This window comes from Anarhichas minor, unplaced genomic scaffold, assembly GCF_050575085.1.
Source record: "Anarhichas minor isolate MPS153535 unplaced genomic scaffold, ASM5057508v1 ptg000038l, whole genome shotgun sequence".
Lineage (NCBI taxonomy): Eukaryota > Metazoa > Chordata > Actinopteri > Perciformes > Anarhichadidae > Anarhichas > Anarhichas minor.
Window position 1 is genome coordinate 1,997,719 of NW_027466484.1, and position 16,421 is coordinate 2,014,139.

Here is a 16,421-nt window from a genome sequence, read left to right on the forward strand (position 1 = left end):
TTCTGAATTTTACTACGAGGTAAACAACCACCAAAGTTATGGCTTTCATAAAAAACAGAAATGTCAGTCCTATGAATAATTTACTCTGGTTTAGTGCAACTTAAAATTGCTGTATGTGCATATGTAATATATTTATGTCAAGCTGTGTTTGTACAGCGAACAGAAGCGGTAGTTTAATAACAAGCAATACTGTAATAAACCTGGCAAAGACTAGATTCTAATATTACGATAAAGACCCTTTCAAAGCATTATGAAACAATAACAAAATATATATTTTGTGAAATTATGAAGTAGAAAAATACCACACATTTTACACTACATGGCCCTGTAATGTAGAAATTCATACACATGAAATTAAGGCACACGTTATGTAAATGAAGAGCAGAAAAGCACACCTTTTATACATGTAAATACCATGATTAAAGGCCCTGCACACTCACACAGGTGATTCAGTTATTCCTTAGTCTTAAACTTAACACAAACATCGCAGTGTCATGTTTCATATTAACAGAATAACCGACGAAAGACGCCATTTATGAGAAAATATGACTGAAAGGAAAATAACAAGCTCGCATGTAAAGGGCTGCTCTCTGTTTTCAAAATAAAAGTTTAAAGTCCTGCGCGCTTCGCTTTCAAAATAAGAGTTTAAAGTCCTGCGTGCTTCGCCCCCCCCATCCCCCGATTGCGCATTTCCGCTGCCATAACGTCACTTCTGGATGTCAATATGCGGCTCGGTGCGGCGCTGGGAAACGGAACCACTGGAAAGATGTAAACCAAGTCTCCAGCGGAAGACAAGCCTCAGCGAAGACACGTTAACCGTAACCACCGGGTGGGGGGGGCGTACCCTAAACGTCCGATAAACGTGAACCACACCATAAACCTGCAGCTCGCTCGGTGAGTCGCTGTCTACCCCCCGAAGCAGCGGAGCGCTTTTGCCTCAAAGCAGCCATCTTTTTGTGCAGAGAAATGGACGCGGAGACGCGGCGGGCCTGCTTCGGCTCTGGCCGGAGCCGGAGCCTGCTGATGCCGACCACCGCGCTCCTGCTCTCGGTTGTCGGGCTGCTCTCCGGCGCCGCCGAGGCGAAGGAGTGCGACAAACCCTGCATGAACGGGCAGTGCAACGCAGCCACTGGCAACTGTGTGTGCGTCCCCGGCTGGGTTGGGGACCAGTGCCAGCACTGCGGAGGGAGATTCAGGTACCGTGAACGCACCGGCAGAATACAGAGCATGCTGTTATCACTTCAGACGTGGTCGTGTTATGTTGTCTACGTCCGCTTTGCTTTGTGGCCCAAAGGTACCGAGCAGTGCTCACCTGGGGCACAGAAAGACCCGGTCTACTACTACTACTACTACCTGTACTACACCTCTCCTGGTTCAAATGCAGTATCTTCATGTTTGTATACATGCTAAATAGTGCAACTGTGTCATTTGGATGCTCGTGACGAGGTGGAAGTGACTTACAGTTGACCACTATTGAGCTTCAGTGTCTTACATCTTCATGAGTGTCATTAATCATTAATCATCTTGTTATTCAGTCACCAAACCAAGTCGCACATCACCCCACTATTGTCCACATCACAGCCCTGAGTGTGAAGGAACTATATGAACCATAGTAGTGCTGGGGTTTATGTTCTATATTTGTGTTTGTGATGTATTCACATATCCAATATCCAAGAGGATCGGTCATCTGATGGCTTGTTTTGTCCGACCAGCAGCTTTAAACCCAAAGGTGTTCATTTAAAAATGAGATAAAACAGAAACGCTGCAAGCAGAGAATGTTTGGCATTTAAGAAACAAGCAAAAGAATATTTAAATGATGATCAAAATTGTTATTTTCCCTTCTATTGACTAATTGAGTAATCACTTAATCATTTTGGAAGTCATGCACTCAAACCCTTTTATTTTATGCTGTCATGCAACCAGCCAGGTGTTTATTTCCAGTTGTGTTGTGAAGCCAGTAACACGTGTGCTTTGTAATTGTGAGTCGACGAGTGTTCCCCTCTGCTGAACCAGGACGGAGGCGATGGCTGCTGCTGGGAGACATGAGCAGAGAGCGTAGACCAGCTCTGGTCAGACCGGGTTTGTGTCGTCCAGTAAAGGACTCTTTGAGATGCAGCAGGACGGTGTTTGGGCCCCGCTGACGTGTTCAGAGAACAGCAGCTCGGAGGTCAAAGCATGGGGGGGGGGGACAGTTCACAGCTGAGCCGATCTCGGCTGGTGTCTGTTGGTGGAACTCGTGGAAACATACCCGAGAGGTGGAGGAAAGTGACCACTTAATAAAACCAATAATAAATCCCCCCCCCCCTCGCACACACCCTCCCCTTCTCATGTCGACGATGCACGGTGACACTACAGACTGTGTGAAGGCAATGAAAAGGTGTCAAACGTCGATAAGAACAGTCGGACCGTCGCTGCTGCTCATCTCGTCCTCTGCGCCCATTAAAGTGTCACTTCACAATTACTGGCGTGCGTGTCAGTGATGCGCTGGTGAGGATAATGGTCCGCGGCGCTTGATGACAGCGCTATCGTTTAGTGATGATTACACGGTGGATCAGTTTATGGAGGACTCCACACAAACAAGCATTTATTAAGAAAAACTGCTTTTTCCTGAATCATTTCTCTCCTTGGTTGAGTCAAATAGAAATGTTGTACTTCTGCTCGGCTTTTTTTTTGGTTGTAAGCAAGCTGATCTTGTTCCAGCGTTGTGATGAGCGAGCATGTCTGTGCAGCTAGGATGTGTCCATCAGGGTGTGCCGTACTGCCAGGCCTCGGATAAATCTCCCTCTTTTTTTAGGAGATCCTGACCGATTCTCCTCTCTTTTTCTTTTTAAATGAATTTGATATTCTCTGTCCTGCTGTCTCAGCTTATTGCCGGCCCAGCAGGTCGTAAAGCAGAGCTGGTGGTGTGTGTGTGGTGGGGGGGGGGGGTGGGGGGGGGGGGGGGGCTGCTGTGTTATGCATCCTCTGAAATCGGTCATGGTCAAAGAAAGGGAAGCCGGAACTGTTTGCACATTAGCACAGCTGATTGCTGAGCATATCCGAACAGGTAGGATGGAGTCTGAACGACTGCTGAGCTTCTAATGTAGCAGAGCGACGGCGTTGAGTGTCCTCTGGATGAAGTGGCTCCTCTCTGCTGTGGTTACAAACTTGGAGCCTGTTGCATCTAAGTAGTAATCGACTCAGTCCATCACTGTGGGAAAGCATCACTGGCCACCAGCTGCAGCACATCGGACAAGCTGGAAACTACAAATGTTTGACATTTGTAGTTTATTGAAGTGTCAGAATTGTGGCTCAGCTGGTTCAGCTGGTTAGAGAGCGGTTTGGTCATTAATTGCAGGGTTGGTGGATCTATTCCGACTTCTCCTTTTGTCCAAGTGTCTTTGAGCAAGAAGCTGAACCACTAAGTGCTGTGTAATGTGTGTAAAGTACAAAGTCTGCCTAACGACTGTAAAGATGCACAGATGTCTTTAAAGCCTGCGAACTACAGGATTGGTCCGAATCCAGACTTCAAAAAACATCTTTGTTTGGTTCAGATCCCTGCAAAGACCACACCATCATCATTTCAATATGTTTTTAAATACAATGAGAATAATGATGTGGAAATTAGTCAAATTGTCACAATTATATATTTTTCAAAAATGTTCAGCTCTAGAATTTATCTTTACGTCCCGACAAGCGATCAATAAATCAAAAGCATCGTTTATCTGCGGCTGTCACAGGGCCGTGAATATCCCGTCCAATCATTTCATTCGGCACAAATGTATTGATTGGTCGGCCGACCTGCCTGCTCACACTTTACCCCACCAGAGTGCTCACCATGCTGCCAGCCTAACAGCTGAGAGTATCAACAGCAGCCATGTTTGTTGTTTACCTTCACGCTGATCCAGCTTCTCCAATGTGAGGATGTGTTGCTTTGTTTCACGTCACTGTAAACTGAATATCCGTCTTCATGGGCTGCTGGTCAGATGTCAGACACAACAAATCTATTCAGAATCACCCTGGGCTGCGGAAAAATGTCGTGTGAATTTTCATTATTTTCTGACAACTTCTAAACCCAACAATAATCGCTTACTTAAAAAAAAAAAAAGGCCCAACTACTAGATACTGAAAGCACTCTGGCTCTGTGTATAACCATCGGGTATCTACTCCTGCTGCTCTTACTGACCCACACACTGGCCCTTAACGCTCGAGTTAGTCCAACGAGGACATAAGTCTCTGAGGGGATTGTTAACGCTGAACTTTGGGTTTGTCTTCTCTTCCAGCTACTTCTAAGTAGCAGCATGTCGTTGTCTGTTTTCTATTCTAAAGCTCTGCTGTGTAGAGCCGGAGAGGCTGTGGTGCTGCTCGCCTGCTGGAGGAGTGATGGTGTGACCCTGAACTTCACTAATAACACAGCAGGGCTCTGACTTTACAGCGTAACGTTCAGCGGCTCCAGCCTCAGCACTCCTGTGACACGGTGTGCAGTGTTATCCGTGATGCTGATTATTCTTAAATGTAATGGTGCACTTTCTGCTTCCTGTGATGCCACATTGGCCAGGAACCAGGGCCGTGTTGTTTTGTCAGCGCGGTCAAAGGGCCGATGGTTTTCTGAGGCCGTGTTTAGCATACGCACAATGCTGCCATACAAGGCTGGCTGAATGCTGGTAAAACAGCCTTCTGTGGCAGGGTCCGGCCAAGATGGAGACCCGGCTACAGCCATGAGGGCCAAAATCAACATGAAGGAGGGGGAGGGGCAAAAACAGACGAGTGGGTTTTGTTGTTGTGTTTATGGCGTGAACATCAGATCTCCTTTTCCTCCGAGGATATGTTGAACTTGTGTAAGTCAGTAAGAGGCAGGACTGAATGCCATTTATATGATACTCATAATGTCTTGATGTACAAGTTTGGCAGTTTGACAACATCGCATGTAAAAGAATCGGCTCCACTGCCGAACCATACCTTCCCTCATTGTCTTCGTTTTTAAAGGGTCAACTCACCCAAATACAAATAGAAACTTTCTTGCTTCTGGTGATCTCCAGCTATGCAGAGTGCTCGGAGGTTTTGTTTTTCCGGGTTTGAGATCTAAGCTATCCGTCTCTTCTGCCTCCATCCCAATGGAGCTAACTGGTGCTCACAGTCTTGCTCAAGGACACGTCGACATGCGACTAGTCAAACCGCCGATCTTCTGATTGAAGGACGACCCTGCTCTCCACTTAGCAACAGTCGCCCGCACATCGCATGTCGATGTGTCCTTGTGCAACACACTTAGCCCCAGAATGTCTCCCGTAGCTGTGCCTACAGTGTATGAATGTGAGAGAATCTGAATTGTAAGTCGCTTTGGATAAAAGCGTCTTATGCTAAATGACTGTAATGTAATGAATCAGAGTTGACTTTTGTTGTAGATTCTCAGAAACCACATTAACCGTAAAATGTTATTTCTATATGTGAAAAGCTCCTTTTATCTGGTTTACTATCGCACAGAACACGCCGCTCTCGCCTCGTCTGGCCACCAGCGGGGATTCCCAGTTGGCCATAAGTATCGCTCTTAATGTCGATGAATGTTGCCGTGAGGCTGAACTGTGAACCGTATCAGATTACCAGATTGTGGCTTCATGCCTATTGGCACAAAGAGTCACAAACACACGCAACTGTTTTGATTAGATCGGCGTGGATCTTCTGATGACTTTAATTTGCTATGAGCCACATGTTGCGTTGCAGTGGGACGGGGTGGTGAATAACTGCGTCGTCCCTGCCTCTTCCAGCGCATGGTCATGTCCTGGCCCCAGTTGTGGTGTAACTCTTTGCCAACTAACTGAATTTCCTGCTCGTCTTTATTGCATATAGATGGTGCATTAATATTCATTCTTTCGTCTGGATGAAGTAAACGCCGTCATCCCCACACTGGTGCGACATAAACAGCTCCCATGCCATCACCTGTGTCACCTTTTTTATCTATAATTGGCTGGTTAAACCAAATAGAACACTTGTTTACTTTCACATTTGCTAGCTAGCAGTGTTCTTTCCCGCCTTTTGCACAATGCGTTCCACCACCGAGCGTCTATCGGTGGAATAGAGTTCGTATCGTCTCGCCCGAGGGACCTGCTCTTAAAAACGTAAAGATTCTGTTAGTCAATTAATTCATATTCCAATTGTTTGTATCATTCAAGACGTTGAATCCTGACCAGGGTGTAGCATCTACGTCAGTATCTTTCCTCTGATGCGCTGCCGATTCATTCGCTCTGGCCTCAGAGTGACTTTTTTGGTAGAGCCTTTGTCGTCGTCTCGGACGCTCTCTGAAGGCTGACCTCGCGACCCCTGGTCCCCACTGCCGTGCTACTGATTCCTTCTGTTTTCAGCCTACTGGTGCAGAGGCATAGATGCAGGTACTGGAAGGATGGATTTGTTTACATCCGTGCAGAAAGGCCACGGTGGCTGGCGGTGATTTCTCAAAAGTCAACACGTAAATCTTTTGGTATCATCGGTAAACTGCTCTCAGTATCTTCTGTGATGTGGAATATGAAAAGACAGGATTTAGTTTGTGCAGCTGAGGTGAACCTGCAGGCTCTCGGTGGAGAAGGACCGATAAAGGGATTCATTTCAGTGCATCAAATATAAAAAGCTCTCTTTAAAGTGCAACTGTAACTCAAGCAAAAACACTGAGGTGCAACATCAGCGCAGTCATTTGGAAAATAGCCACTTGCTCATAATTTATGAAATATTTATTAGACAATATAACTGACTTATTGCTGCATGAGCATGTTTTGGACACTTGGCTTTTGTAGATTTGTTGCCCGCCATGTTTGGTTCACAGCTCTCCTCCGTGGCGGCTGCAGAGTAACTTTAAATCATGCTGCGTCCTCTTGTGTGTCTCTTAAATGTTTTACATTAAGCAGGGAGGACAGCATATTTATGTGTAGCAGCATCGGGAGGGCCGGCTTTATTTCAGCGTATATATTGTTTACCGCACTCGAACCTAAGCTCCACACAAGCTGCTCCTGATGGGCCTGGGTCGGAACATAAAAAGGAAAGAAAAGTGTATCCCTGAGAGATCATGTCGATATTAAGGGAAGCTTATTTCTGCTAACGTGTGAAATTATCCAATTACGTCCACCACTGTTTTGCGATATAGCGTTGGCCTGCTCAGACACTTCAGTGTCTGTAATATTGACTCTCCGTCTGAGCATGCTCCCCTCCCCTCACCGAGCAGAGCCGTCGTCGCCTCTGAACGAGAGCTGCTGTTTGCTCTGCTCTCGAGCTGCGCCACATTGCCATTTGCAGACACTTGGCTCTGCGTCAGGGATGCTGTTTTCATGAGAGAGTTGTCTCCGCTTGTATCAGCGTGGGTCTAATAACGAGAGGACCGGCTCACTCGTTGTCGCAGGACATTTAATATCCTCTGTTTAACATGACAGCTGTATAGCAGGACTCAATCACAGAAGAGATCCGCTTTGTCTTAGGTTCACCTGGCCTTGGGCTGCACAGAGGTCCAAAGATCCTGTTTATGTTTAACATGTAACTTAACTACAAATCCCATCAACTGTACAGCAGACACACCTTATGTGTTCAGGTGCATTGACCCAGCTCCATGAAAACCTTAGTTTCTTGTAATCATAGTATGGTATAACAAGTGGCCGCACAATGACAACATCTCTTGACAATAATAACAATGGATAAAGGAAACTGTCGGGTTTAATTTAATGTGATCCTGAACTTGACTCTACTTTGTATGCCTCATGGTAATAAAACATGAGGGGAGTAGTAGTTCTTTCTCTGCCTGATGGTAGTAAATGGCCATAACATGTTAATGTGTCAGGGACGACGGGTCAACAGGTGCTGAGGCTTCTGCTTTTAAAACTCTCTCATTGTGTTTTATTACAACACCCGGCTGCAACATGTCGTTCCAGGAAATATGTGCACGTTACTCTGGATAATCCACAGACATCAGGGTCAGCCGCTTTCAGCGGAACTACTTTCCTCCGAGGAAATAGTCCCTCTGAGCCACGGCTCGGTGCGTAGGTTATCCTGAGGGACGGACAGCGTTTCTAGGAACTCGCTCTGTAGTCTGTCACTTCTTTAAGGCTTTAAAGCCAATTCCATTTACCTCCGTTGCATTTTGATGTCAGCAAAAGTTCCAGCTGGGGATCTATACTGTCTACCTGGTTAGATTAGTGTGTCTGAGAGGTTTTTAAGAATAATTTGTCTATTTGCATCCATATTAGTTGTCAGTTTAACAATAACTACCCTTGAGTTCCACATATGTGTGGTTTGGGTGAACTGGTCCTTTACTCTTCTTTAAGTGGTCACTACTGATAGAAACATGAACTCTAGCTTCATATACCACTGTTTTTGGATTGTCTTGATGTTACAGTGGGATATCTGTACCCCAGTTGTTGTAGTACTAGTAGTAGTAGTAGTACTAGTAGTAGTAGTAGTGCTAGTAGTAGTAGTAGTGCTGAGCAGACTGCAGTACTGCTAAGAAAGCCCTGAACATGCAGCAGCTTGAGGTCTGGGGTTGGGAGTGGTGGTGTCTCTGGGTCCAGGTGAGTCCTCTGAGGATGCTGTTTGTCTGAGAGAGCCCAGAGTCCCACAGGCGCCGGCTGTGTTAGCGCCGAGCGATCTGTAATTACAGCCTTGGTGTACTCGTTAGCTAAGATAAGATAAGATGATCCTTTATTAGTCCTGCAGTGGGGACATTTACAGCAGCATAGTGGATAGTGCAAACAAGAGATCTAGTAATAAAACAGTAAAGAATCCACAATAACTAACATATTATACATAGAGACAGAATAACTGTTGTGTTGCACAGTGCTGCTGAGACCTGACACGATAGAAAACAGATCTGGGCTGACCTCTTGCAACACAAACAAAGCCTCTGTGGTTCTCACCGTCAGACTGATCAACACCTCCTGTAAGGACTTAACTTCTCTTTCTATTTGGTGGTTAAACTCTGGTTCTTGCCGGCGCACTGACCTCTGGTCCATAGCGGAGCATTGTTGCAACATGGAGTCACGCGCTTGGCCCGTTAAAGTTGTCGTTAACGTAACAACACCCGTGGCCTTGAACCTGCCCGGCCCGCTCCTCTGCAGAAAGTGTTCAATAACAAGACGTTGCAGCACACCTGGATGCACGTTGTTATGCAACACACACCAGGGACCTCCACAGATTATTTATCACTTTCATGCTGAAGTTCTGAAAGAATAAACACAAATTTGACTCGATGAATTCATCCACATTAAGTGGAGACAAAAGCTCTGTACTGGTGAGTCTTGTCTAAAGCGGGTCGTCAGGTTGAGATCTTTAACGTGGCTCCTGCAGCTGAACAAGGAGGAGGGTGTTCTCTGCAGACCTCGGTCTGGAGCGGTGCTGAGAGACTGTTTTGGAATGTGTGTGTGTGTGTGTGTGTGTGTGTGTGTGTGTGTGTGTGTGTGTGTGTGTGTGTGTGTGTGTGTGTGTGTGTGTGTGTGTGTGTGTGTGTGTGTGTGTGTGGAGTCATCGCACCCTGAGACCGACATCAGTAACGATACAATCTCTGCCTGCAAAGTGTCCCCTGTGTAGCTCGCTGCGTCATCGGGCCGGGCTCTATACTTTGCCTCGGATGATCATTCTCTGCCTCGTAGCCGCCCTGTTGCTGCACGAGCCAAATAACAAAGAGGCCGAGGTTAATGTTTACCTGCTCTGCTGACGGACTCTTGTGTAACAACCTTGTGTGTGTAATCATTTCTACTGCGTCGCTCCAGAGTCTTAGGATAATGTAAGAAACGATCGGTATGCAAAGATTACTAAACTGACTTTGACTCATATTCTGTTACACGCATGTAGGACATGTAGGCCTGTTGGTGTGTTATTGATGAAACATTCACTCTATAACGTGTCAGAAACATCTCTATCACAACCCAAAGATATACACATGTCAGACGTATAAAACAACGTTTGGGTAGCTGCTTTATAGATGATTTATTTATTGTCGTTGTCGACCTACTTATCATTTCTGCACTAAATTGATCCGTCAGTTCGATCGTTTATCAAGTCGACAGCCATGTGGCCTCAGTGAGGCTGTGATTAGGCACAGCGGGGCTTTGAGCTACATGCTAACACCGGCACGCTAACACCCTGATGTTTCCTAATGTCTGGTCATCACAATCCATCTCATTATTCATAATAATTCAGTCTAAACAACAAAACATGTGCTTGTTACAGCCTTTAAAACGTTAAGTCATTTCTCTCCATTTAAATGCATAGAAACCTGTCCTGTGAACATGTAAAACATGTGTTTAGATGAATGAAAATGTGACAGTATTCAGTGTTCATTTGTTATTGCACCATAAATCAGTTGTTTCAGTGAGTTACTTTGATGAAATTCTATTGAGATTAAACAGTTTGATTGGTGAAAGATATGACATGGATGAATAAATCCCATATGGAGCCATTTGGCTTCCCTTTCTTGTGTTGAATGCTGCTCTTTAATGTGACGGATGCACTCTGTTCTCTGTCCAGCTTGTTGGACACTGTTGCCTGAAAGCTGTTCGTCTCTTGGTGATGTTTGCTGCTGTGTCGCATCTTCCTTTGGAACCTTTAATTGATCTTTTCTCTCCTCTTCCTCTGTTCCTTCAGGTTGACGGGACCCTCCGGTCACCTGACCGACGGTCCAGGGAACTACAAGTACAAAACCAAGTGCACCTGGCTGATCGAGGGACAGTAAGTGGAAGTGCACATCCAACACCAGGGGAGGAACGCCACATCTTTAAAGACTGTCTTAGAACCTCCACCGCTCTAGAAAAAGAACAAATAAATCAGTGATCTGTAATAAAGTTAGTGTTGGTAATAGACTACTTATAACACCGGATGTTTGTGATCCAAAAATAGATTTTTCAAATTGTCTTTTGGAGGCGGGTCAAGCTCGTGACGTAGCCAGAAACGCTGCAGGAAACCGATCCTCTTATTGATTCCATCCATTAAATCGTCTTCTGCCATTAAGGAAACCTACGGAGTGATTCCTAAAACCACGAGGCGGCCGAGGGATGGACCGTGAAAGCCGAGGCAGCGATGTCAGTATTTCCAAGAGGCGCTCGTAACGATTATTTACACAGTCTGCGCCGCGCTCCTTCACCGAGATCCCACCCGGCACGAGGAGTTTACAGTATCCAGCAGGTGATGGATGAAAATACATAGCAGAGCAACTGTGAGGAACTCGACACTCCTCCTCTTTGTTCTGCTCAGCAGAACAGAGCATCGATTCACACAGATGAATCTTGCATTTTGTTTAATTTTTTTTTACGGCCCTGCCAGCTCATCCGAACCATAAACTCTTTGATTACATTTGCATTTTAGGCATTTCGCCAAATGCCCTCATTCATGGAGGGAGGGGGGTTTAACCATGAGTGACTTTGTCGGGAGGTCACGCTCATGTTTCCCTTCCACGGGACGCGTAGACTTTACAGGGTTTTGAACTTCTGACCTTCCTGTTCCCGTCCCTCTATTCACCTGCCCGGCCCCGTCGTTCAGCGTCTTCCTTTCCCTCTAACGCCACTTTAACACGCCGTCCTGAGGCTTCAGCCTGTGTTCAACAAGAGGCCAACGCAGTGACGCCGCGTGCATCACAACGACGTCTGCAGCGGCCTGAAGGCGGTGGGGCGATGAAGCTCTGTGCTTTAGCGCTGTGCTCGTAGGGACCTTCGGCTGTAAGTGCCGATTTGGAAGAGGAGTTTCTTTGTCGGCGTCTCCAGTCACTACGTGACTCCTGATTCGCCGTTAACCGGTCACGAGCCTTCCTCTCTAATGGCACCTCGGGGCTTCCGTCTGCAGATGGAGAGGGAACGAAGAGCCGCTGCTTCACTCCAGTAGAGTACATTTTGAAGAGGAAATGTGACCATTCATAACATTTCCTGTACATCTTGTGCCCCCCCCCCCCCCCATCGTAGACACGCTAAATGGGCCTTTGTGTTCCTCCTTCCTCGTTTGAATGATTTAATTTTTGCAGAACAGAGGCGGCTTCATGAATCGCACGAACGTGTTGAATCAAAAAACAAGTTTGTTTTTCCTGTTTTTGGACGTGGCCTGTTAGTCTGTTCATGATGTTCAGTGACAAATGTGCTGAATCCGACTACGTCTGTAACATGATGCAGCTTCACTGTCACATGTAACAGCTTCACTGTCACATGATGCAGCTTCACTGTCACATGTAACAGCTTCACTGTCACATGATGCAGCTTCACTGTCACATGTAACAGCTTCACTGTCACATGATGCAGCTTCACTGTCACATGTAACAGCTTCACTGTCACATGATGCAGCTTCACTGTCACATGTAACAGCTTCACTGTCACATGATGCAGCTTCACTGTCACATGTAACAGCTTCACTGTCACATGATGCAGCTTCACTGTCACATGTAACAGCTTCACTGTCACATGATGCAGCTTCACTGTCACATGTAACAGCTTCACTGTCACATGATGCAGCTTCACTGTCACATGTAACAGCTTCACTGTCACATGATGCAGCTTCACTGTCACATGTAACAGCTTCACTGTCACATGATGCAGCTTCACTGTCACATGTAACAGCTTCACTGTCACATGATGCAGCTTCACTGTCACATGTAACAGCTTCACTGTCACATGATGCAGCTTCACTGTCACATGTAACAGCTTCACTGTCACATGATGCAGCTTCACTGTCACATGTAACAGCTTCACTGTCACATGATGCAGCTTCACTGTCACATGTAACAGCTTCACTGTCACATGATGCAGCTTCACTGTCACATGTAACAGCTTCACTGTCACATGATGCAGCTTCACTGTCACATGTAACAGCTTCACTGTCACATGATGCAGCTTCACTGTCACATGTAACAGCTTCACTGTCACATGATGCAGCTTCACTGTCACATGTAACAGCTTCACTGTCACATGATGCAGCTTCACTGTCACATGTAACAGCTTCACTGTCACACGATGCAGCTTCACTGTAACATGATGCAGCTTCACTGTCACGTGTAACAGCTTCACTGTCACATGATGCAGCTTCACTGTCACGTGTAACAGCTTCACTGTCACATGATGCAGCTTCACTGTCACATGATGCAGCTTCACTGTCACATGTAACAGCTTCACTGTCACATGATGCAGCTTCACTGTAACATGATGCAGCTTCACTGTCACATGTAACAGCTTCACTGTCACATGTAACAGCTTCACTGTCACATGTAACAGCTTCACTGTCACATGATGCAGCTTCACTGTCACATGTAACAGCTTCACTGTCACATGTAACAGCTTCACTGTCACATGATGCAGCTTCACTGTCACATGTAACAGCTTCACTGTCACATGATGCAGCTTCACTGTCACATGATGCAGCTTCACTGTAACATGATGCAGCTTCACTGTCACGTGTAACAGCTGGGCTTTCCTCTGCGCTACAGCTCTTACATTTACCACCTACAGCGCAGAAGAAAAATGAAATCATCTACATGTTCTTGGTTGATTTATTCTGTGATTTCATGTAAACGAGGAGGACGAATGCTCGTAAAGGTTTGTTGTACCAGCTGGTGAATGTTTCTATCACACCGGCGGTTCATAATCCACCTGCTACGTTCTTACGATCCCGTTGCTCGCGTGGTGAATGTGGGTGTTCCATTCTGGGTTCGGCCTCCTCAGCTGGTGACACAGTAACTAAATATCTTAACTGGTGATGTTGAGGTTGGTGAGATGACACATTCGTCACGTTAGCGTTATTTTCAAAATGCGGTTTGTCAGGATTCCGGTAAGGTTATCCTCTTTGGTTGGTTGACGCTACAAAAGCGTGCTGTTGGCACCAACTTGCAAGCTCATCAGCTGTGTATTTTAAATCTGTTGATTCCTCCAGTTAGACTGAATAAAGTGAATCCTAATGTTCCAGACATCTGTGCTCAATGCAGTGCAGGAGACATGGAAGCTTGAGCTCTCTTTATTTAATATACACAATGAAACGGTAATCAGACAGATTTCATGAGGTTTGGAGTCGAGTTTTGTTACAATGTTTGTGAATTGTCAAACATCTTTATACATAAAAATAAGTATTTATTTCCATATATATTAATGAATCCAGTGTGTGAAATTACCGATATTTGAGCTTATTTTGGTGACTCAGATAGACTTCAGATATCACTGCTGGAGTGGTTTGGGCAGAATTAAAGTAACGACCAACCCAAACGTGTGTGTGTGTGTGTGTGTGTGTGTGTGTGTGTGTGTGTGTGTGTGTGTGTGTGTGTGTGTGTGTGTGTGTGTGTGTGTGTGTGTGTGTGTGTGTGTGTGTGTGTGTGTGTGTGTGTGTGTGTGTGTGTGTGTGTGTGTGTGTGTGTGTGTTTTCCAGGCCTAACACAATACTCCGACTACGGTTCAACCACTTTGCCACTGAATGCAGCTGGGACCATCTGTACGTGTTCGACGGAGACTCCATCTACGCCCCGCTTCTCGCTGCCTTCAGGTGCGTTTGGTTGGAGGACGGGCCGCCTCTTGTGTCCACAGGATTCCCTGAAGGGAAGTCGGCCTCTACTTTGGCTGAACTGTTGGTTGAAGTATTCACTTCTGTCTCCACGATGGCAGAGAAAGCTCCCAACCGTTACTAGCCCATTGAATGCTCACATGAACACGCCTGGCCTTCATATACGTTTCACTTTTGGAGTAAAATATCTATAAATGGTGATAAAAATATTCTATGTTTCAAATGTAATTGCAGCGGTCTGATTGTTCCTGAGAGTTACGGGAATGAGACGGTTCCTGAGGTGGTGTCTCAGTCCGGCTACGCCCTGCTGCACTTCTTCAGCGACGCTGCCTACAACCTGACGGGATTCAACATTTCCTACAGGTGAGTTAAACACAACATACGTTGTTTTTTTTTATTTGACCATTTTCCGCATTTTCTTGTTTGATTAAAAAGTACCCAAGGACCTGCGGAGGTTATGTTCCGTTTTAAATTGCCTGGTGGCTCCATTTCAAAAGAAAAAGTGCAAAACATTTCTATAATATAGTCAAAGCATCTCTCATAACTCCGCCCACAGGTCGGTCCTTGACTCATATCCTCAGGCCTTTCCTTGATTTTGAAATCTTAGCTGGAGCAGCAGCTTCCACATATCAAATGGCTGCTAATCCTCAGCGCTGAGTGTGCGCCGCTGCCAGACCTCAGGGTTTGCGTCTCTCAGGGTCCACGCACGCCTTCGCGATGGAGTCAAGTCGCCGGATAAAAGGATGTGCTAAATGACACAGACTTCCACCCTGAGCTCTGAGACACGACGACCTCCTGCACAAGTCATTTGTTTTACCGGCTGTTGAGATGTATTTAGGTGAAGGAGCCCACTTGGCGCTCTTCTTTGGGACATGATGACGCATACGAAGCCGTCGCTCTCGGCGTGATTCAGCCTGCGCGCTGGAGCGGCTGGGTGACGGCGTTCCAGTGAGAGGATGGTGTCGGGCTGCTGCAGTTGGTTTTGGTTGCATCACCACACCGTCACCTACCAGCCCGGCACACTGTGACATGTTTGGTTCTTTTGAGGGATTCTGACATGATATTTATATATTCTTTAGATCCGTTTGAGGTCAAGATGGAACTTCTTTCTCCTCCTGGTTCAGGCCACATTTTCTTTCTTTTTTAATGCAGCTTCACTCCACCCATGCGTTGTGTTTCCTGCATGTCGTCTGCATCTGACATCAGCTTCTCAGAGACCAGCTGGGACTTCTTTCCAGCAATAGAAATATAGTCTTGTTCCTAAAATCTGCCAAACATTCATACATCAGAGCATGGCAGCAGGTACAGACGTGTCATTCGTTGTCTCCGAGCCGGTGGATTCGACTGGCATTAGAAGGAAAAGTATCGTGAAAAACCAAAGTGACGCTTGTCCCTTCCAAACATCTGCAAAGGACACAATGGACCCCGTGCGTTCTTTTGTTTTTTCCCCCCCTTCGCTCATTGGTACCGTCGCCATAGAGATGGGATTGAAGTTGGGCTGAGAAGCACCGAGTCGGATGAAAGCAAAGTGCCCCCGGGGCCCCCGGTCTTTGGTGTCTCGGGGAGGTGGAGGAGCCGAAAAACATCAAAACCACGAAGCTGCCGAAGAAACATGAAAGACCGATGAGGGCCCTTTGTGTCGTCTGTCTCGCTCCAAACGTCTCACTCCAGCTCTGATGGGTGTTTCTGCAGCAGCACTGATGTTGGCTTGTTTGAATAAAAACACGAGGGACGCTGTATTTCTATATTAAAGGGAAGGTCTGGCAATAGGTTATGTTTTTCCTATGGTCAACAGATTCCATAAACAGACCAAAACCAGCAGGGAATTCATCGACTAACAGTGTTGTGTTGCATCAAAGTCTGATATGTCGTCTTCCTCTGCACAAAACAGCTCCACTGTTGTCCAAAAACTATGAAAAACGGGGACATGTTCCTTCATTACCATGAACATGGAT

At 46.1% G+C, this 16,421-nt stretch overlaps 1 protein-coding gene across 10 annotated transcripts in view; it reads left to right on the forward strand.

Annotated features, from left to right (window-relative positions):
* Positions 1-693: 693 nt before the first annotated feature.
* atrn (attractin) overlaps positions 694-16,421 on the forward strand; it is a 135,705-nt gene continuing 119,977 nt past the window's right edge. For 7 of the 10 annotated variants that reach the window (XR_012958963.1, XR_012958962.1, XM_076107397.1 and 4 more), the window contains exons 1-4: positions 695-1,196; positions 10,591-10,674; positions 14,335-14,448; positions 14,701-14,829. Coding sequence is in view for 8 of the 10 variants with exons in the window: in XM_076107397.1 (XP_075963512.1) it covers positions 967-1,196; positions 10,591-10,674; positions 14,335-14,448; positions 14,701-14,829 (557 nt within the window). In the remaining 2 variants the exon portion in view is untranslated. Of the gene's footprint in view, positions 1,197-1,225; positions 1,394-10,590; positions 10,675-14,334; positions 14,449-14,700; positions 14,830-16,421 lie in introns of those variants that run through there. The other 3 variants (XM_076107392.1, XM_076107393.1, XM_076107394.1) reach the window with 2 other exon arrangements.